Genomic DNA, 21,647 nt, shown 5'->3' with positions numbered 1-21,647 from the left:
GCAAAAAGCCACTATTATACATCATCTCAATAAATTGAAGCCACTTAGGTGTTAGTCGTTCATAGAAATAACTCACAATGCGCTAATTCTCATAACCATGGTGGGGGCAAAAGGCTTGCATTTCCTTGTATCTTTCCCATGCTTAGTATAAATTTTCATTATCCTTTTGGGCAAATGAAGAAATTCGCTTCTTCAAGACACTAGTCTTTATGATGTGGAAAGTATTTGCTAAAAAATGTCTGAGTCATTTCTGCCCAAATCCCAATCGAACGTATTCTCAATGAATATAGCAAGCTTTTTACTTTCTTTAAGTGAAAACGGCAAAAATTTAAGCTTAACTACATCTGTGTATCATGTTGATTGTGAAAGGTTACAACCACCTCCTCAAATTCCCTAATATGCACGTATGAGTTTTTGTTTTCAAATCCATGAAAAGTGGGAAGAAGTTGAATCATTCTCAGTTTAAGGTCTATATGTGGCTTATTAGGTGAAAACATAATGTATGATTGTGTGGATGTTCGTGTGGGGTAAAAGTAATCGTGATGGGTCCTATAAAGCTGGTCTTCATGCTCACTTTCACTCATGATGTTGTGCAGTATAATATTCATGCCAATAGATACAGTATCTAAAATAGGGTTAGAAAGAGATTCAAAAACTGTAAGCGGTCCTTCAATGAATCTTCCTTGCCCCTCTTGATTCCTGCTTATAAAATACAAAAGGGAACTATGTGAGAAATAAAATAAAAAAAATAATAGTGAAGAAAATAAATTAATTGAAAAAACTAAGGGAACAAAGTCACCATTTTGCTAGAAAATCCCTTAGCTTGTTGTACCATCTCCCAGGCAATGACGCCAAAATTTGATTACGCTAAAAAAGTAATGCGATAATTGTAGCACAGCTTTGTGTGTCGATTCCACAAGGAGATGGATGAATTTCTCAAAGGATTCAACAAATTAGGGTTTCTTGAATTGTATGGAAATGATTTGTTTATCGAATTAAATGATAATGGGTGAAGTAGTGAAGCATCAAAATTCCCACTATTGGTTTGGATCATCCGACATCAACAATTCATGTTGTTTTACTCAATTAGAGTTATTCAACCTACTTTCTCTAACCGAAAAATAGAACATTAATAACCAGTGTAATTCAATAGTAATTCAAAAGATTAAACTTCTTAAAACACATTCACGCTTTTATTTATTGAAATAAGATTCAAGATCGACCATATACTTAAAGCATAAGGTAGTAAAGAATCATACCAATAAAATTAATTGAATTGAAACTCAAACTTCAATTATTCAATGGGAAAAATATGACAAAATCCATGAAAAATCTAATAAACGTTAAGCTAATTTCAAAACAAATTCATAAAAGAAAATCTAAACCCTACAATTGTTTGACAATGAAAAAGTAAATTACATGAATTAGAAGATACTAAATCACAAAAACCATCTGAGTTCTTTCGTAGCTTCACCAAGATCTTTAATTCTTCATGGAAATCTTGCTCAAAAATCAGAAAAAATATGTATGGAGATGTACCTTCTACATTCTGGGATGACTTAGGGCTTAAATACCGTGATTGAGGTGTGTTTCCATAAGTGTTTGATTGAAATTAGGAAACCGAACTTCGCGGTCAGAATTGAACTATGCAACCGCATGGTAGAAGTTGGTGAGCTCACTAAACCACAATGTGTAACCGCATGGAACAAATGGCTGTGGTCACATGGTTCCGCCACTATTCTCTATCGGATAGTTTTCAGTATTTTGCCATAACATTCTCTCTCGATGTTCAATTGAGGCGATTTAAATTGTGTTGGAAAGCTAGTATAAAGAGCTACAATTTTTCTAGAATTAACTCTTTTCCAATTCGAACGTTTACTAAGTCAAAAAAATGGATCTCAATCTCTTGCTAAAAATCTGGAACATTCATGTGCAGTTGAAAATTGATTTGTGAAAATGTTATTGTCATATTTCATTTCTTTTAACTTCTAATTGCACCCAATTGACCCCTAGCCCTCTCGAATCATCATTCCATCGCCCGTCTCATCTTTGGATTCTTTGCAACTTGATCTCGAAACTTTCAGTTTCTTCCACTTTAGTCTTTTTCATTTGTTTTTTCTATTTTCCACAGTATTCATCCATTTTGCAACCTAAATCAAAATATAAAGATACTGAGTGCATTTAGGTTTCAATTTATCGTACAAATGCAAGTATAAATGGATGAAAAACTTAACAATTTACATTATTATCAAGAAGTAACTAAAAAGAAAATAAAGAAATTAAATTATTTTTTTGTTCAGATTTATATACACCACAAACCTCCGATTATAGAAGAAGAAAGAATAAATTTTGTAAAAATAATAAAAGACAATACCAAGAAAGAAAAAGGTATAATATTAGACCAAGTAAAACATAATATAAAAGAAAAAGACCTAATTATAATAGATTTGTTAAAAAGCCAAAAAAATAAAAGTGATTGTCAATGTTATATTTGTAAAGACCCCAGATGCCCCAATAAAAATAAAAGTAGAGAAAATATAGCTAAATCTATGATAGTTAAAGAAATACAATGTAATATTGTAGAATTATCTAACAATGAATCTTGTTGTTCAGTATATAGTATTACACAAACGGCGAATTAGATAATTTAAAAATAATAAGTAGTTCTAAAGATAGATAATTATAGTAGTTTAGAAGAGTTAGATTTTTCAATTCTCGATACAAAAATGATGAATATAGATTGTGCTTATGAATGGATTAGAGAACAAAGATCAATGATGGATAAATATAAAATATGTAAAATATAATTAGGACATAAAATAAAAATCAATGTAATAATTGCTTAGAAATCCAATGTAATAATTGTTTAAGAATTAAAGAAGAAATTAATAATAAAACTAAAGACTATAGTGAAAGTATTGAAAGATTAGAAAATAGAATAACAAATATAAATAATAGAATAGATAAAATATATGAAACATTAGGAGAAATAAGATATATGATTAGAAATTTAGAAACAAAAAGGAATCAACCAATAGACAGTTATACAAAAAATAATTATTTAGAAACAGAAAATCAGAAAGAAATAACTTGTCAAATATCTAGAGTAAAGCCAACCAAAAGTCTTATAATACCTATAGATATACAAATAAATAAAATGATAATGTTAAATTTAGTAGCTTTAATATAAACATGGTGTACATTTAACAAAACTAGAAATATTTTGTTCCAAAAGACTATAGACAAAAACAAGATATAAAATAAGAGGTAGTCAAATGGACGGCAGTAAAATGAGATTCGAACAAAGACTTTTTGATCATTGTAAGATTAGATTTCAAAAAAGATATTATAGTTTAACAACTATATGAGTTAACGAATTAATAAAAGATGAATTTGTTATGAGTATAAAATTCTTATTCAGTAGGAATAGAAATTTAACAATTACTAAAATATCGTCTATATATACACAAATAAATGGCAAAGAATTAAAAATACTATTTATCTCTCTTTGAAAAATAGAAGACATGACTAACCATTAAAAATGTTCTAGTGGTGTAGTAAAAGTTGCCTAAGGAATAGAATCTTTTGTCATTTTTATTTGACAAAATTCAGATTTATAGTCAAAGTTTGAAAATATATTACTATTTTGTATTTTATTTATTAACACATCTTTATTTGGTATTTTATATCAATCTTCTATAATATTATCATTTAAATTGTTTGTAATTTATAAATATTTTTGATTTTCTTCTTTTAATTTCACTATGATTTTTAACCATAAAAGCTGTTGATTTATGTTGACCACTAGATTGTCTTATTACTTTTAAATAAAAAACTCTTTAATCTAACAATTATGTACAAATAGAATTAACTATTTACATCTACCGTTGCTATATATCTATTATATTCTATATCCATCCCTATCCAGATTTAAAAAAAAAAAAAAAAAAAACTATTTTCGTCCACGTCATATTTCAATAGTGTCATTATTAAATTCATTCGTTGAAACACTATACATTTATACCATTTTATATATCCATTCTATTACAATTTAAATTCACAAGAGTACTATATTGATCATTATTACATATTACTAGGGTGTAAGCGGTCGGGTTTTACCGATTTTTGACAAAATTTCAAACCAAATCATTTAAATCGGTTTGAGAAAAACTCAAATTTAAACCAAACCATTTCAAACGATTTGAAAAAAAACTCAAACCTAAATCTAACGATTTGGTCCAATTTTAAACCGCCGATTTTGCCATATAATTTTTTATCTATCTACTTTTATTTCATTAATTCATTGAATCCAATATAATTATATCTAACTAGCAATAAATCTAAAATAAACTAAGCCTCTGTTTGAACCAAATTTTTGGGAAAAAAAAAGAAATTTTGGACCGTTATCCTATAAGTCTAGCTGCCTTTGTTGACCTGTTGTTTCGTGTGTGGGATCCAGCTTCCTCTTCAACGGTCAATTTTTTTATTACGATGATATGAAAAATATGGTTCAAACATGGGCTAAATATATCTACTATAAATTTATATATCAATTAAATCAAAGTGCAATCACAATAAACTAAAACATAATTTTTTTTTCATTTTATTCACATTTTTAGACTAATGACGATACATTAATAACGTTACAATATAAGTCTACTAAGCTAGATAAAGGTCCAAAAAATATAATGATGTCCAACAAGACCTTGTGATTATCATATTTGAAAAAAGAATACTAATTAGACAAAGAGAATAACCAATCACAATAATAAAACAATTGTTTATCATATCTAAACATAATAATTACACAAGTTTATGTTTGTATGATGTTATGAAAAATATTTAATTTCAGATTCTTACCTTAGTTTCTCCAAAAAAATTATTGATTTTAAACTTTATTCGTAGCAAATATTATCACCAAAGATCTAGGATCTCTTTGTCTCCTATTTTGTATAACTGACCTCAATTTAACTTTGAAGAGGCGTGAAAAATCTAAAAAAGATGTGTGTGGTGTCGATGGCTCAAAACTGTGTTAGGTGTCGACTGTAATTCATCTAAATTCTAAAGAGGATAATGACTTTTGATATTTTATGTTAGTTTTGAGATTATTAGATATAAATTAGAATTATTGGATAATAATAATATATATTTGTATTAGAAAATTAGAAATGGACCAAAATACACACAAATGACAAAACTATTGAATTTTACATATTTGGATGAATTTCAATTTTTTTTCCATTTTTATATATTTTTCGTCCGTCCGATTTGATTTTAAGCCACAATTAAAATTTTCAAACCTAAACCAGATCATTTTGATCGGTTTGGTCTGGTTCCGTTCAAAACTATTTCATTGACCTGGTCCATGTGGCACCAAATTAACAACTTCTAAAATGTGATTTTGATTCGATTTTTTGATTTGACGATTTTTACTTACAACCCTACATATAACATTAACCTTCTTGCCATTCATAATCCATTTTATAGGTTTTGGGGGGCATTTTGACGTGTTTGAAATAAAAATAAAAATAATTAGATGAAAACTACTTTTTTCTGTTTGTTCTGCAAATCCTAAGTAATGCCACTGAATGCGCTGAACTCACCAACTGTCATAAGTCTCCTTCCTCCTCTACACGCCAAAATATCACATCCCCACACTGTCAATACTCTCTTCCTCCTCCTTCACCCAAACACTCCCATTTCCAACATTCAAACACTGCAAAATACATACATATACATATACACGGACGAGTTTGTATATAGATTAGGGAGGAAAAATGACGGACATAACAGATGATATAGCTGAGGAGATTTCGTTTCAGAGCTTTGATGATGACTGTAGGCTTCTCGAAAGCCTCCTTAAAGATGTGCTGCAGAGAGAAGTTGGGACCCATTTCATGGAAAAAGTTGAGAAGACCAAAGTTCTTGCTCAGGTCCCTTCGAATTCTTCCTCTTATATGAACACCCTTTTTGATTTATCTGTTTTCTGCATTTCAGATGTTCTCTGTTTTTCTTTTTCCTTTATTTTTTTTGTCGTTTTTTGAATTTATGATTTCTGTTTCTGGGTCTTCTTGATTTTTTTGGGCGATGAGATGGTTTTGTTTTTACCCTTTTAACGGGTTTTCTTAGCTACATGCGTATTACATTTTTATTAAAGAACTGATGTCAGATTTCATCTATGTTATATTCTGTATAGTTGAATGACTCTTATATTGGACTATGATTTCATGTGCTGATAAATATATGCATATCAACAAAATTCAGAGAACATTCTTAGGTTATAAGGGTCTATCACACCGTGCTTCCTTTTCTTTGATTGTGCATTGTTATCCACCTCATCTTTTTGGTTCTGCATTGTTAACGGACTTTTCTAGAAGTATAAGCTGGTAGAGGGGCCACAATCTTGTCTTCAGCTTGCATACTCATGTGCAGACTAGATCCATTTTTTGTCTTGGTGGGGTGAGACTTGAACCCAAATATTTCTAGTTTTGATACCATGTTAACCAACTCCACACAAATTTGTTTTAATCTTATCTATTGGCATAATATATCTAGCACTATATACTTGCATATCTATAAATAAATGGGATTAATTTCTGTCACTGTCATGTACTTTTGTGCACGGTAGAGTACACGATTGTGTATGACACTCTCTTTTAAGATCATAAAACTTACAATTTGGTGTTTGCATGAATACTACGAATAATGAATGAACAAAATTTGGTTCCAGAGTGCATGTAACATGAGGATGGCAACAATTGAGGACACAGCGGAGCTGCTTGAAAAGCAACTGGCAACAGAGTTGTCGAAAATGTCACTAGAGGAAGCTTTATCACTTGCACGTGCATTCAGTCATTATCTAAATTTAATGGGGATTGCAGAAACTCATCATAGGTATATTGAACTCAGTTGTCCTTGCTGGATATAGTTACAATATTTTTACTTATATTGGTCAGCATATTTTCAGAAACAACATTCATTTTATAGAGCTATACGTTCTAATAATTATTTGGCATTTGGAAGATCTAGATCGGGAAATAATTCCGTTTCTGAAACTACAAGTTACTAATTATACAAAATGATCACTATTATGGCCAATATATAAACTTAAGAATCAAAGTGGACAAATGGAAGAAATGGTTGTCCACATTGAAAGAATAACAGGAGGATGATTAAGGCCTGTGTCTATTCAGAAATGTATCCCGATCCCTATCCGATCTTACCTGGGATAGAAAACAGAAATTACTTATGAAGAGCGATTCTTGTGCAAATATTAACTGATAGTGCATCATTTGAAAATGCTTCAAGATCTTGTGAAATGGAAACCGACATTTATGGATTGGAATCCATCATCCCAGGCTTAATTTATCTGTGGTGTATATACTGCTTATTGATATACTGGCATGGATTACTGTCTTGAGTCTCAAATTACTCACCTTTCCATATTTTTCCGTACTCTAAATGTAGCTAGTATGCCCTGGCTCACAGCTAATCTTAATTTTGTCAGTCACAATTAATGCTTTAATTCCGATATCGTGACTTAACGGTTGATTAAGATTAAGATCTTGTGTTTTCTGAACCTCTCTTAACGTCCAATCATGCAGAGTAACCAAGGCTCGGAGTGCCGCAAAGTGGTCAAAATCTTGTGATGATACTTTCGATCAGCTCGTTCAGAGTGGTGTTTCTCCAGATGAGCTTTACAACACTGTATGCAAGCAGGTCTATTGTTATTATCCCTTTGATATTAATTTTTATTAATCAAAGTGCTGTTTGATATACTAATATCTGCCAGCTATATTGGTTCATTTTTGCTGCTAGGAGGTTGAGATTGTCCTCACAGCGCATCCCACTCAAATAAATAGACGTACCTTACAATATAAGCACATAAGAATTGCGGTACATTTTCTTTAGCATGTTACTTAGTCTGTTGATTTTAACATGTTAAGCATGCGATTTTCTTTAACTATGATCTTAATATTGTATATTTATTATTTTGCAGCATCTTTTAGAATATAATGATCGGCCTGATCTTGGGCATGAAGACAGAGAGATGCTGATAGAAGATTTGGTAGGTGCTTCACTCCAAACTACTAGAAGGTCAACGATAATAGTTGAAAAATTATGGGGTCCATGAGGCTTTCTGAATTTGTAGGTTAGAGAGATCACTTCAATATGGCAAACAGATGAGCTAAGGCGCCACAAACCTACTCCAGTTGATGAAGCCAGGGCTGGTAAAAATCTAACTTACATACGATCAAGCTATTGCTCTTTTCACTGCTAAAATAAAAATATTTCTGTTTTCTTTTTCAGGCTTAAATATTGTGGAGCAATCACTTTGGCGTGCTGTACCTCATTATTTGCGCCGTGTCAGCAATGCTTTAAAAAAGGTTGTCATTATTCTGTAATCTACAAATCTGTTAAATGCTATGCCGTATTTCTCTCTGAAAATGATTTTTCAATACTTTTTTCTCAGCACACTGGGAAGCCACTTCCCTTGACATGTACACCGATAAAATTTGGATCTTGGATGGGAGGTGATCGAGATGGAAATCCAAATGTGACAGCAAAGGTGAAGTATTTATGCTATTTATTGTGTAAAATAATTTTGCAATCTCTTGTTTGAAGACATTAGGTGGGTGTATAGTTTGTTGAAGCAGAAAGATACTTACGCTAGTAAATAAAGTACATTGTGTCATTTTTAAAGTATTTTTATTATTGGCAAAAAATAAAATTAGAAGTTAATTACAGAAATTCTGGAAAACTATTAGCATTGATGTTCTGGACTCGGGAAAGAAAGAATTCTGCTTAAGTAATTATTTCTATGCACACTTTTTAACGAATTTATTGAACGTGCCATATTTTTATTTTAATATTTTTTAGAAACAATAATTGTTCCAGCCTATCGAGAGAGGCATTGTTGAAGTACATTTTTCTGGTCCTCTTCCAAAGGCTTTCTTACTTGATATTCACAAAATACGCAGTTCCGTTCGTGTTGTGTCATAATTTAATTCAAGTTAGTAACTGTAACGAAATAATTCGGATTTGAGGATATTATTGTACTTCTCAAAAAGGGTTTTGGGGTTAGTTTTGAGCTATTTAGTTTCAAGAACACAGGTTCATATTTAGATTAGACCAACTATTGCTCCATTATAGTTTCATTGAAACTTATTTCATTTTCTTGTTTCAGGTCACGAAGGATGTATCTCTTTTATCCAGATGGATGGCCATTGATCTCTATATACGCGAAGTTGATAGCCTCAGATTTGAACTTTCTATGAACCAGTGCAGTGTTCAGTTATCAAGGCTGGCACATCAAATTCTAGAAAAAGGTTCGGAATCCATTATTCTTGGTGACTCTACTGAATATGTTTTTGCATGTTGTTATTACTAAAATTTCACGTGCATCTAATGCTTAATAATGTCCGGAAGGAAATTATGTTTTTAAATTTCTCAAGTGAGTTTTGTAGCTAAGAGTTGCAGCTAGCATTTGACATTTAACATGGAGGGAAGGATTGCATGGTACAAATTCATTTTCGAGCATGAGAAGCCAGATTTAGAAGTCAAATCTTAAGAAACTTACGTTCTGCATTCCAACTAACTGTATAAGAGAATAAAATTAGCATCAGTAGATGATTATGATAATTTGTAGCTAAGAGTTGCAGCTAGCATTTGACATTTAACATGGAGGGAAGGATTGCATGGTACAAATTCATTTTCGAGCATGGGAAGCCAGATTTAGAAGTCAAATCTTAAGAAACTTACGTTCTGCATTCCAACTAACTGTATAAGAGAATAAAATTAGCATCAGTAGATGATTATGACAATTTTTTTATGATTACATGTAATTTTTTGGCTTGAACTTTAAGGTGTATGAAGTTTCATATTTTCTTTTTTAAGCTGAACGAGACTTCATTTAACTTAGGTTGCTCTAGGCCAAGGCATAATATTGAGAATGCTCATTGAATGAGCAATTCAATAAGAGAGCTCGGATCGAATCGGTATTACCTATTAAGATATGCCTATGCCTGGCTCTTCAATTTCATAAGATGGTTTCCCATGACATCATATTTCAACGTTTTGGTGCTGCTATTTTAGTGACATCCCTTGTAAAATATTCTGCTACAGTTTTGTCCCATTCCAATTTTGGCTTTTTGAAATTGAAGTTCTGTCAATCATGGTAAATGGTGTTGATGCTCTTCGTTTTGAACTGTTTTTGGATGTTCCATTATGAATACGTTACACTCTAGATGAACTGGTGAGCTAACTCTGCAATCCATGGTGGCTCAAATATTTTTCAGAAAAATCATCTGAGGATAGACATGAGAATTGGAATGGACCATCAAATCGGAATCAATCAAAGCACCACGGTCAACATGCTCCACCCCTTCCAACACAGCTTCCAACTGGAGCTTATCTACCTTCTTGCACAGGTTATACTCTAGTTCTTTGTTGCCTTGTGTTCATAGTTGTCATGCATCTATTGAGGGTATTGGTCCTTACTTTATCATTGTTCTCAATAATAAAGGTAATGAATTCATTTAATTTTCCACCTACAGTACAAATGCCTGGCCAAACTTACTCCAACTTTGTAGTGCTCTATTGTGATGATGCTTTATGCATTCTTCACAGTTGAACCGCTTTATCTAAAGCTTAAGTTGTTAGATAGGTCCCCATGTGTAACATTTAAATAATATCTTCAACATGTCCATTCATGTGTAGGAAGGGTTCATTTTTACCCATCAAAGCCTAACACATGCAAATTTCATTTAAATAGGTGACAACAGTCTTGAACCCAAGACCTATGCCTGCTTTTTGATAGCTTGTTAAACCTCAGGATTTAAATGCTTAAGCTGTTACAAGGAGCCACATCCATGTCATTTCACTATTGTCTTCAACAATCACTATATTTTTTCTTGAATTCATCGTCTTTCAAATCATTCTTCTCTAATTTTTTATTTTATTTTATTTTTTTTGGGTGGGCTCTTCATGTTCTTGATTATCCATTTATAACTGCAAAATGTAATGGGTTATGGCTTAACTTTTACCAACTTATAATTGATTCTTCCATCTGATTGTTTTGAGTGGTTTCCTTGATATTCCAATGAACAACTTGTCCAAAAAGTCGTGGTTCTTTCCTATTTTTTTTCAATGTTAAAATCTCTTCGAATGTTTCCTTTACCTTCTAAATTTTGTGTGATAAACTGTTCTCACGTCCATTCTTTCAAGATACCGAATTGATTCTTTCACTGAGATCGATACTCATATCAAACGCAAAGACTATATTGCGATGGTGGTATAATTGGATGTCTCATGGTATATAATAATACTTGTGTTTGGAAAATCGTAAGGTTCCATGTACTTGGAAGGTGACCTAATCCATTTTGGGATATTATCTACATTAGTTTGATAGCTTGATTCCCTATTTTTAACCCATTTTTTCTACTTCAGTTGCACATGATTAGGGGTGTTAGGATTTTCTAGAGATTAACTTGTTGCTCCTTTTATTAACACTGAACCGCTGTTTGATGGCCATTATATCATTAAAATGTGTTTTTATAATGGTGAATAGTTGGAGAATGTATGTTAAAAAGTAAGAAAAAATTCTGAGTTTATGTTCAAAATATTTTATTTTGAGAACGTCTGATTGGAAATGAGTTTGAGGAAAAATGGGTTTTGAAATAATGGAAATCAAACAAGGCCTAATTGTCTAACTAGTTTGGTGGCTCCAGAGATTAACTTTGTGGCACAATTACTAATACTAACCGTGACAAATATTCTCCTGGATTTTGCATGTCGAATCATCTCATATAAAATCTGAAACTATTAGATTGGGTAGCACTTATTTATCTTTATATATCTTCAACATGCCCCTCAAGTACTTGCTGAATTCATTTAGTCGAAGGCTTCATGGATAAGTGGTGGTGAGACTTGAACATAGGATCATTGCATGCTCTGCTATGCTACGCTACACTCTGCTGCGATGCCACATGGAATAGTTTGATATTTATTTATATATTTTTTTTCTATGATAGATAGTGTGTTTATTACTTGAACAGGTTGAAAAAACCAGAATTGTTCTGAAGTCAATGACTCAATTTTGTCGTTGGTTTGATTGTATTATATAAGAAACATGAAATCAATTTACAGCTATATAATCTTAGCAGCTTGAGATATCTATAACTACCAAATATTTGAATATACTAACATCTAAACAACTTGAAGTAACAGAACCATATATTAAGGAAGGGAAGACCGATTTTGCTTGACACCCCCCTCAAGGGGAGCATGGCCGAGGGAATCATGCTCAAACTTGTTGCGGAACGAAAAGAAATAAGGCTTTCAGATACCTTGGTAAATATATCTATAAGTGTAATTTGGATGGAACTAACTGCATTGTTAATTTGTTTTAAGATACCAACTTGCACATGAAGTGATAATCTATGGCAATATGTTTGGACCGTGGGTGAGTGAGCGGATTATGAGCCATAAAAACAACGCTTTTGTTATTGCATAAGATAGGATGTGCAATCGGAAGATTAATGTGAAGATCACGTAACTGAACAATCCAAGCAACTTCAGCTATAGCAAATGCGAGAGAGCGATATTTAGCTTCGGTGCTCGATCTAGACATAGTTGTTTGTTCTTTCAACACCAGGACATCAAGTTGTCATCGAAAATATAACATTGCCCGTTGTAGATCTCCAAGTGCCAGGATAATCAAGCCAATCAACATCTGAGAAGGTTGTAATTGTAGGAGAAAATAAACCAAAAAGTTGAAGTCCATAATGAAATGTACCCTTAAAAAATATGTTTTAGAGATTTGAAATGCTCTACTACAGGTGCATGCATAAACTGGCAAATGGAATTCCTACTACAAGACAAGTCTGGTCGTGTGATAGTCATAAATTGCAAAGCTCTTGCTAAACAACAAAAATGAGTGGGATCTGAAAATAACTCTCCATCAGCAGTGTGGTGATGACCAACAAATGGAGAAAATATCAGTTTTTAATTTGTCATATCTGCCTGCCCAAGAAAATCAAAGTGCACACTTTGCTTGACTTAAAAAAAGCCCTTGTCATTTTGTTGGACTTCAATGAGAAGAAAATAATAGAGGTTGATATGATCTTTCGTAGAAGATTCCTTTGACAATCGACTAATAAGAGCTTACACCATGGAAGGATTGTTACTTGTAATGAGCTGGTGACCATGAGGGGCCACGTCGCTCCCAAAAGGCAAAAGAGGCCTATAGTTTGAAACCATATCATCCATGTACAAGAGTAAATAAATATAGCCAATGTCTGAGTTTAGAACAAATAAAGAGGAATCTGCTTCGCTAGAATGAAAACCAATTGTCAAGAGAAATTGGCTACAACGTTGAAACCAAGCGCTTGAAGCTTGATTCAAGCCATACAATTCACGTTTCAATCTGCAAACGTGTATTGGTCGAACAGAATCAGTATAGCCAGCTGGTTGCTCCATATAAATTTTCTCTGTCAATTGCCTTGTAGAAAGGCTTTTTAACATCAAGTTGATGCAAATGCCAACTTGACATAGCTGTTAGAGAAAGGATGATCCAAATTGTAGTTGGTCAAACCATTGGACTAAATGTGTCCTCATAATCCAATCCGTGCACTTGAGTGAACTCTTGAGCTACAAGACTTACCTTGTGATGCTGAATAGAACCATTCAAATGTAATTTGGTTTTAAAAATCCATCTATATCCAACCACAATATGATTCTTTAGGCGAGGTACAAGAACCTATGTATCATTGTTCTTTAAAGTACCGATTTCTTCATCCATTGTAGATAACCACTTGAAGTGTTTGACAACAAACTTAAAGTCCTATGGTTCTTTAATTGCAATTAAAGCCTGAAAAGTTAATGAAGAAGGAACATAAGATAACGTATGATACATTTTTATTTGAATATACCTGCTTTCGGTAGTAATCATCGGGTGAGATGATGGAATTGAACCCGTCACAAATGGAGATGTTTCAAGTTGCATTTGAGGAATTGGATTTTCGAAAAGAGACATAGAATTGATAGAAGAGTTTGGTTGTGGGGGGAAAAGAAAGGGATCATTGCAATTAAGACACGATTCTTGCACACGTGATGTACCTATAGAAGGCTCGCGGTTGATTAGTAAAATTGCTAGAAAATTTTGAAAATTTAATAAACTTAGGATACGTTGATTCCTTTGCATTAAACGTACAAGCAAATGGAAAAGTATGTTAATGAAATTGATCACGATGGGAAATATAAACAAGATTTGTCCTACGATTTAGGCATCAAACCTTTATGAATATGGCTATATCCAAGGAAAATACACGTTGCAGATCATGGAGACAACTTATAAGGAGCGAATCTCGTAAATATGGGAAACAAAGACATCCAAAAGTACGAAGAGTAGAGTAGGAAGGCGATTTACCAAAAAGGAGTTCAAACAGTGTTCCGCCATCGAGAGCTTGTGAGGGGGAGTCGGTTAATAAGATAACAAGATGTAGAAAAAGCCTCGACCCAAGAGAGGAACAGTATAATGGAACAAAAGGTTTAAACGTGTTTCAGTAACGTGACGATGCTTAAGTTCAGCTACACCATTTTGACTAGGAGTATAAGGACAAATAATATGAATAGCAATACCACAATTGGTTAAATGGGATCAAAATCTATTATTGGTGAATTTGGTGCCGCCGGGGCGGTGTCCTCCCATGACTTTGGAATGCCGGGCAGGGGAAGCAAACTTACTAATTGAGATTGGAGCATTATTAGGGGATCCTGCTTATTCCCACCCACAAGCGAGCTCCGGAGGGAAGGCTGGCTGTCTGTCGTTCTTGGTGTGCTCAATTTGGATTGAAAGGAAGGTAAGTCCTGATCCAATATATGAAAATTTTAGTAATATGAGTTTGACTTCCACCGGTCAAGACAAGGAAAAATGCTCTTAGGCGCCATCATATTGAAATGATTTAATAGGTCGAGCAAACTAAGTCTCAACAAATTTTTGGATAGCAATGAAAGCATGATATTTTAATTTGGAGGATAAATCCAACTAAATCTGGAGTAGTCATCAATAGAAAAAATAGAGTAATGGTATCCTGATTTTGACAAAAATGGGGAAGGTCTCCAAGATCGAAATAAATAAGATCTAAAGGTGGAGAACAATGTTTATCATTATTGTCAAATGGAAAATGATGGCTTTTACCAAGCCTACAACCAATGCATAGTTCTAGAACATTGTCTTTTAATTTTATTGCTACAGGAAATGAAACCAGGACTAGAAATAGACTCGATAACATGAACATGGGGATGTCCTAAGTGAGCATGCCACAAATTTGAAGGAGCTTGATTTTTATTGGATTGAGGATGGAAACTAAAGCCTTGTGATACTGTTCTAACATGTACAACCCATTCTCACATTTTCTTGTTCCCAACATTACTTGTGTTGCCGGATTCCGTATGGAAAAACCAAAAGGAAAAAAAGTGAGTACAAATTAGTCTTACGTGTGAGTTGACTTATTGAAGTCAAACTTTTGGTTAAGCCAGGGATAACAAAGATATTTGGCATCGATAAGAAACTAGATGGAACAAGAGTGGAAAGAGAACCAATATGTGTAATTGGTCGATACCAACCATTTCCAACAAAAACCCGGGCATTACCAGAGTAGAGAGAAGATTTATCTAGACATTCAATATCATGTGTCGTGTGATGTTGCCCTTGAATCAGGATATCACTCAGAGTCGGCATTATTTGAATCTGAGCAAGCAACAATCAGGAATATTTGCAGCTTGTTTGTTCTTCATTTGAAGATAAGTCCAGCAATGTCGAGCTTTGTGACCCTTCTTTTCACACGATCGACGAATAGAAGTTGATACAAGTGAGCAGGATGGAGAAACATTAGAGGAGTTTTGCTTTGAGCCTCCACCCTTTTTGTTACCACTCTGGCTTTGAGTATTTTACCCTTCTGCACTGTGAAAGGCAAAATGAATGGGCCGTGAAGAGATAGAACAAACAAGTAGTTCATGACTGATTGCCTTGGACACAAGATCCACGAAGGTTGGTGGGGGAGTTTGTGACATCACGGTGGTAGAGAATGTAGTAAATTCTGCAACTAGACGCTGTAGGTACCATTGTACCTTATCAGTGTCATCAATAGGGTGACCAATAGCAGCAAATTGATCGCACAAGCCTTTGAATTATCGAGAAAATTCTGCATTTCCTGGTTTTTGATTTGTGAGAGAGATGCTTCCAAGGCAAGCCAAGTGCTAAGTAGTGGGGACTCCAAACACTTCACTCATGGCCTCTTCAGTGAGAGAGGAGTAAACCAAGCTTAGAAGAATTTTATCTGTTATATGCCAAGTAGCATAGACTGGATTCGGAATGTCCTGTCCACTGGTGCCTTGAACAGTAGACAATGGAGCAGGAACAATGCCATCTAGATAGCCAAATAAGTTTTGACTGATGAGTAAAGGTTGAAATTGACTTTTCTATAGGAGATAGTTGGAAGAGTTCAAATTAATGGTGAGCATATACGAAGTTGTGAATGAAGAAGACGACGAGTCAGTCATAGAATCGATAGAAAATCGGTTAAGCCAAAAACAGATGCTTTGATACCATGTCAAGTTGTAAGTATCAGAATTGTTCTCAAGTCCACGATTCAATTTAGTTGTTGGTTTGATTGTATTATGTAAGCAACATAAAATCATTTTACAGCTATATAATCTTAACGGGTTGAGATATATATAATTACCAAATATTTGAATATACAAATATCTAAACAACTTGAAGTAACAGAACCTCCTATTAAGGAGGGAAAGACCAGTTTTGCTTAACATTACTCTTCTAGTTATGTTGAATGTTTGAACAAGCATTTTGTTCGCATATTTATTAAAATGAAATATTAATATAACTGTTAGAGACCTCTGTCTTTTGCAGAATGCAACGATGTGGAATCTCGCTATCCTCGACTAGATGTTCCTGGGACAGAGTTCATGCCATTGAATCGTCAGGTGGAGTTAAATTTTAGAACATCTATTTGCGTGTAGAACTATCCTCCTTAAAGTCTTAACTCTCTCTCTCTCTCCCCCCCTCTGACAGGATGGTAAGGCTTTTTTGAAAGCAGAAGAATCTCCTAACAATGGTAGCAAACTTTCTATTAAAACATCTGGAAATGGAAATGCATCGAATTCGGGCACTGCTCCGACAACACCAAGATCTGCGTCATTCAGCTCTAGTCAACTTTTAGCTCAGAGGAAGCTATTTGCTGAATCTCAGATAGGACGGACCAGTTTCCAGAAGCTTCTTGAACCAAGCTCTTCTCAGAAACCTGGAATAGCTCCTTATAGAATTGTTCTGGGGAATGTGAAAGAGAAGGTACTTTTTCTCATTCCAATCTTGCATAGATAGAGAAAATTTTAACAGAATACAGTCTTCAGTTGCTATTCCCTGCTATATCAGATGAACTCAGTTTATTTAAGGAAATGTTCAGTTGTGGGGCAGTAAAATACTTCCTATATCGTGCATTTATACCATTATAAAACTATTGTACTTTGCTAAGTTTGTGGTGGCAAAGCAAATAATGAATATGCATGTCGTAGATTGGTATTGAGGATATGCTTTGCTAAATAAACAATGAAACTATTTCGTTTCAAAGTACTTCAGTTTTGAGCTAAATTTTCCATTAAGACTATTCTGTATAACATTTGATGGTTTGTTTCTCATCAAAATGAAGTTGAGTCAATAACGCAAAGTTCACAAATCCCTAGATATTGACATCCCTGATTATGATGCCTGGAAACATATTTGCTCTCCGTAATCATGTATGACTGTGGTAGTAACTTAGTGGATGCTAGTCTATATGTTGGCAAATAAATTAGGCAATTGAGGACCCCACGAGATAACCTACTTCCTTTTGTGTTCTGACTAAATAGTGACATTGAACAACATATTTATGTTTTTCTTTCTCTGTTTTTGCAATTTGTTAGTTATGGTGACAGATGAAATAGAAACACTGTTTTTATGCCTTGACTTAATCCTCATAGGTATCCATGGTGGTGAAACAGTTGTAATTTTCCATGCAAACACTGATTATGTTATTATAGAATTTATTCACACCGAAGTTGTTTAAAATTTAGAACGCGCTTATGATTTTTGCTCCTCAAGGATGACATTATTGCAATGTCGGGATGAATTAGATTATAAGAATCTAGCTCTACAAGCTAGGACAAGAGTAGAAGCTGTCAATGTGATTTCTAACTCAGTTCTTATCTTTTGGCTCATCTTTTTTCTGTTTCCTGTTATTATCTTATAAAGTAAAAGATTTGCTTTAAGTTCAGCTTCTGAAGACACAGAGGCGGCTGGAACTCCTCCTTGAAGAGCTTCCTTGTGAACATGATCCTTCGGACTATTATGAAACATCAGATCAAATCCTTGAGCCACTGCTATTGTGCTATGATTCACTGGTATCTCAACTTTCTAGTGCTTCTAAAATTATAAAACAAAATAAAAGAATTAAAGGAATTAGATGTTTAGCTAGTAAATTTTTTCATACATTAACTGAAACTGTTATTTTTGCAGCAATCTTGTGGTTCTGGAATCCTAGCTGATGGTCGACTAGCTGACCTAATCAGGCGTGTTGCTACTTTTGGCATGGTTTTAATGAAGCTTGACCTTCGTCAGGTAGTACTCCATTCAAGTACTAGGCCATGATGCTATTAATACTTTATTTTTAATAGTTTTTGTAATGTACCAGGAATCTGGTAGACATTCAGACACACTTGATGCAATTACTAGATATCTAGATATGGCCACCTATAGTGAGTGGGACGAAGAAAGAAAACTGGAATTTCTGACAAGAGAGCTGAAAGGAAAGAGACCTCTCGTCCCTCCAACTATAGAGGTAACTATGTTAATCCGTACTGTAGTTTGTCCAGGTTCCTGCTGGACATTTGATCTATTAAAGAAACTGTGGCTGTTTCTTTCCTGATATTCACCCACACTACCAGAACAATATTTATATAATACATGCACACATCTGTGAATATGTATCTATTCATAGTCAAAAGCTGTTATTCCAAATATAAACATGCATTATATGTACAATCTTAACATGCTGATGGGTTGGCAATTATGTTGAATCTGGTAATACCGAGCATCTTGAACTTTCTTAGTACAGGTGGACCTGCCATTTACCAAAAGCCTGCTCCTTTTTTATGAGGAGTTAGTGTTATCCCTCCATCGGGAATTGGACCTATGCAGTTGTGTTAGTCTAATAGAACCATTGCACTTATTCACTGAAGTATTTTGGTCAAGCTATGATTATATTAGACTGGGGATGAGGCCTGTATCACTCTGCATGAAAACATTGATGATCCAATGAGACTATAAAGTGGCAGTCCTTGATGTTCTGTGGTTGCAAATGTCCCTGAAATCTTCAAGCTAAACATAAATGCATGTGGTTTTCCGGGGATGACCAAAAAAACTTATGGAAAGTAGATATGATGTCAACCCAAAAATTTTAAAATGTAAATGATGGAGATAGACATAGTTCAGACCGAAGTTTAAAATAGAGTTTTATTCAAAGTATGTTTATTTTAATTATATTAGATTAGTTTTAATAATTTGTTTAAGTTTTCGCTTATTAGAAGTCCTATTAGTTTTATATTATTTGCTTTATGAATGGATGGCTTATTCAATGTAATTCACACCCCTCCTTGATTATATGAATAAATTGGTATCTTCTTTTGCCTCAATTATTGTCGTCTTTGCATCCCTTATTTTCTTAATCTTCAATTGTTCATTGTCAAATATACATTCTTACATCAATATGGTATCAGAGCAATTCATTTTCCTTTGGTCTACACTTCCCCAAATTCAAAAATCTTCAAACATTAACCAACCAATATTTCCATCCAATCCATACACATCAGCACCTTCCACCATCCGTCCAAGCCCTATAACCACCTACATACATAGATGTCTTAGAACTACACAAAATATAAGAAATTAATTGTCTCTGCAGCAGCATCTTTCTTCTGTCATAGTAGTTTAGATTAGTTTTAAAAAAAGGAAAAAAAAAAAAAAAAAAAATCCCAAAAAAAGTAGCAGCCTTCTCATTTGTTGTTTAGTTTAGTTGCTGTCCATATTGCTATTATTCTTCAAAACCCGTCAGCTGCTGATACAATACAAACCCATATACCAACTCTTCAGCCCAGTTATTACAGCCAAGCCTACCCCAGCCCAGCTACTCCATTGAACAGTTCATATAAATCTAAAAAAGTATCGAGCCCATTATTCCACAAATGACCCTTTGCGCACAGAGCCCATAAACCCAACAAACCACATCTGACCCGTCCCAGCTACACACGACCTTACAGGCCTTCACCAGTCCACTAATTCCCATCAACATCTTCACCAACCCAACTAGTCCAGCATATACAAACCATAACCCTAAGCCTGTCGAACACCTCTCACCTCCCGAAATCAATTGGCTCCTAGAACTACCCCAACTTCTCCGTCGGACATGCCACCACACTTGAATCCTCCTTTTCTGCTCATTTCCTTTTGTTAATTTTAATAATTTGATAAAGTTCTAGCTTATTAGAAGTTCTATTAGTTTTATATTATTTGTTCCATAAATAGAGGACATATTCAATGTAATTCACACCCTTTGATTATATGGATAAATTGATATCTTCTTTTACCCTCGATTCTTATTTTCTTTGCACCCTTTTCATTTCTTAATCTTCAATTGTCTTAGTCAAATATACGCTCTTACATCAGTAAACTTCCATCAAGTGATTTATGTTAATAATAAGAGCGCGAAGATTATAATGAAGATTATGAATTGATTATGGACATATTACCTTAATTACGTACATAATTGTATTTTACCATAATTACATTTACCATATTTAGATGCGCGTATGTAAAACTCTTCTTATATAATACAATGGAGCCCAAACGGGAAAATCATTCAGTCAATTGAATTGTTATGGTATCAGAGCATACCCTTTTTTGCTAAAGCTTTGGCCTTGACTTCACTCAGCCTCTCAAGGTGTGGGTTGTCACGCGGTTGTCGATGGTTGGTGGACAATCAACTTGCGATGTGATAGTGTGCGAGAATTTGCACAATTTAGTCAGTGTTCGGCGCTGTGGTATCGTCAAATTTCTTAGACCACGTTGGTGGTGACTGGTTGTGTCGTAACCTATGTTTCTTCGTCTACTTTGGTGTGTGGGGGGTGTGACATGTTTGCACCATACTCTGGGAGGTCGATTGCGTGGCGTCGATGTCGATCGCTTTCGGCAATTGGTGATTGGAGTGGCAGTTGATGTCGTGACTTTTGCCTTGTGGTGATTTGGGCTTTCTTTTTATATGGAGTTGTAATTTGGTGGTTGGGTTGTGGAGGTCCTTTATTTTATTTTTTTTAGGAGGGCGGGGGGCTTCAGAGTTAGGCCTTTTCCACCTTGAATTAATTCATTTGAGCTTAGGTATTTTAGGTTATTTAGGTCATTTTGTGGATTGGGCTAATTGTTTAGCGTGCGTTTGGTTGGTATTTTTTTCCGGAATCATGTCAATTGAAGCCTTTTATGTTAAATTCACAGATGGGAATTTAAATTCAAGATGTTCTTAAAAGGGAAGGAGCTTTGGGGT

At 34.0% G+C, this 21,647-nt stretch overlaps 1 protein-coding gene across 1 annotated transcript in view; it reads left to right on the top strand.

Annotated features, from left to right (window-relative positions):
* Window positions 1–5,579: 5,579 nt before the first annotated feature.
* The window catches only part of LOC111365313 (phosphoenolpyruvate carboxylase 4-like), a 30,551-nt gene continuing 14,483 nt past the window's right edge, over window positions 5,580–21,647 (top strand). The window contains exons 1-15 of the mRNA XM_022985760.1: window positions 5,580–5,933; window positions 6,731–6,894; window positions 7,605–7,719; window positions 7,819–7,896; window positions 8,000–8,068; window positions 8,153–8,231; window positions 8,311–8,387; window positions 8,474–8,569; window positions 9,188–9,329; window positions 10,299–10,430; window positions 16,931–17,004; window positions 17,093–17,368; window positions 18,331–18,456; window positions 18,572–18,673; window positions 18,747–18,893. Coding sequence (XP_022841528.1) covers window positions 5,778–5,933; window positions 6,731–6,894; window positions 7,605–7,719; window positions 7,819–7,896; window positions 8,000–8,068; window positions 8,153–8,231; window positions 8,311–8,387; window positions 8,474–8,569; window positions 9,188–9,329; window positions 10,299–10,430; window positions 16,931–17,004; window positions 17,093–17,368; window positions 18,331–18,456; window positions 18,572–18,673; window positions 18,747–18,893 — 1,833 coding nt within the window. The 5' untranslated portion in view covers window positions 5,580–5,777. The remainder of the gene's footprint in view (window positions 5,934–6,730; window positions 6,895–7,604; window positions 7,720–7,818; window positions 7,897–7,999; window positions 8,069–8,152; window positions 8,232–8,310; window positions 8,388–8,473; window positions 8,570–9,187; window positions 9,330–10,298; window positions 10,431–16,930; window positions 17,005–17,092; window positions 17,369–18,330; window positions 18,457–18,571; window positions 18,674–18,746; window positions 18,894–21,647) is intronic.

Source organism: Olea europaea, chromosome 17 (genome assembly GCF_002742605.1).
Source record: "Olea europaea var. sylvestris chromosome 17, O_europaea_v1, whole genome shotgun sequence".
Lineage (NCBI taxonomy): Eukaryota > Viridiplantae > Streptophyta > Magnoliopsida > Lamiales > Oleaceae > Olea > Olea europaea.
The sequence above is the reverse complement of the archived record's forward strand: the minus strand, read 5'-3'. Positions and strand labels throughout refer to the sequence as shown.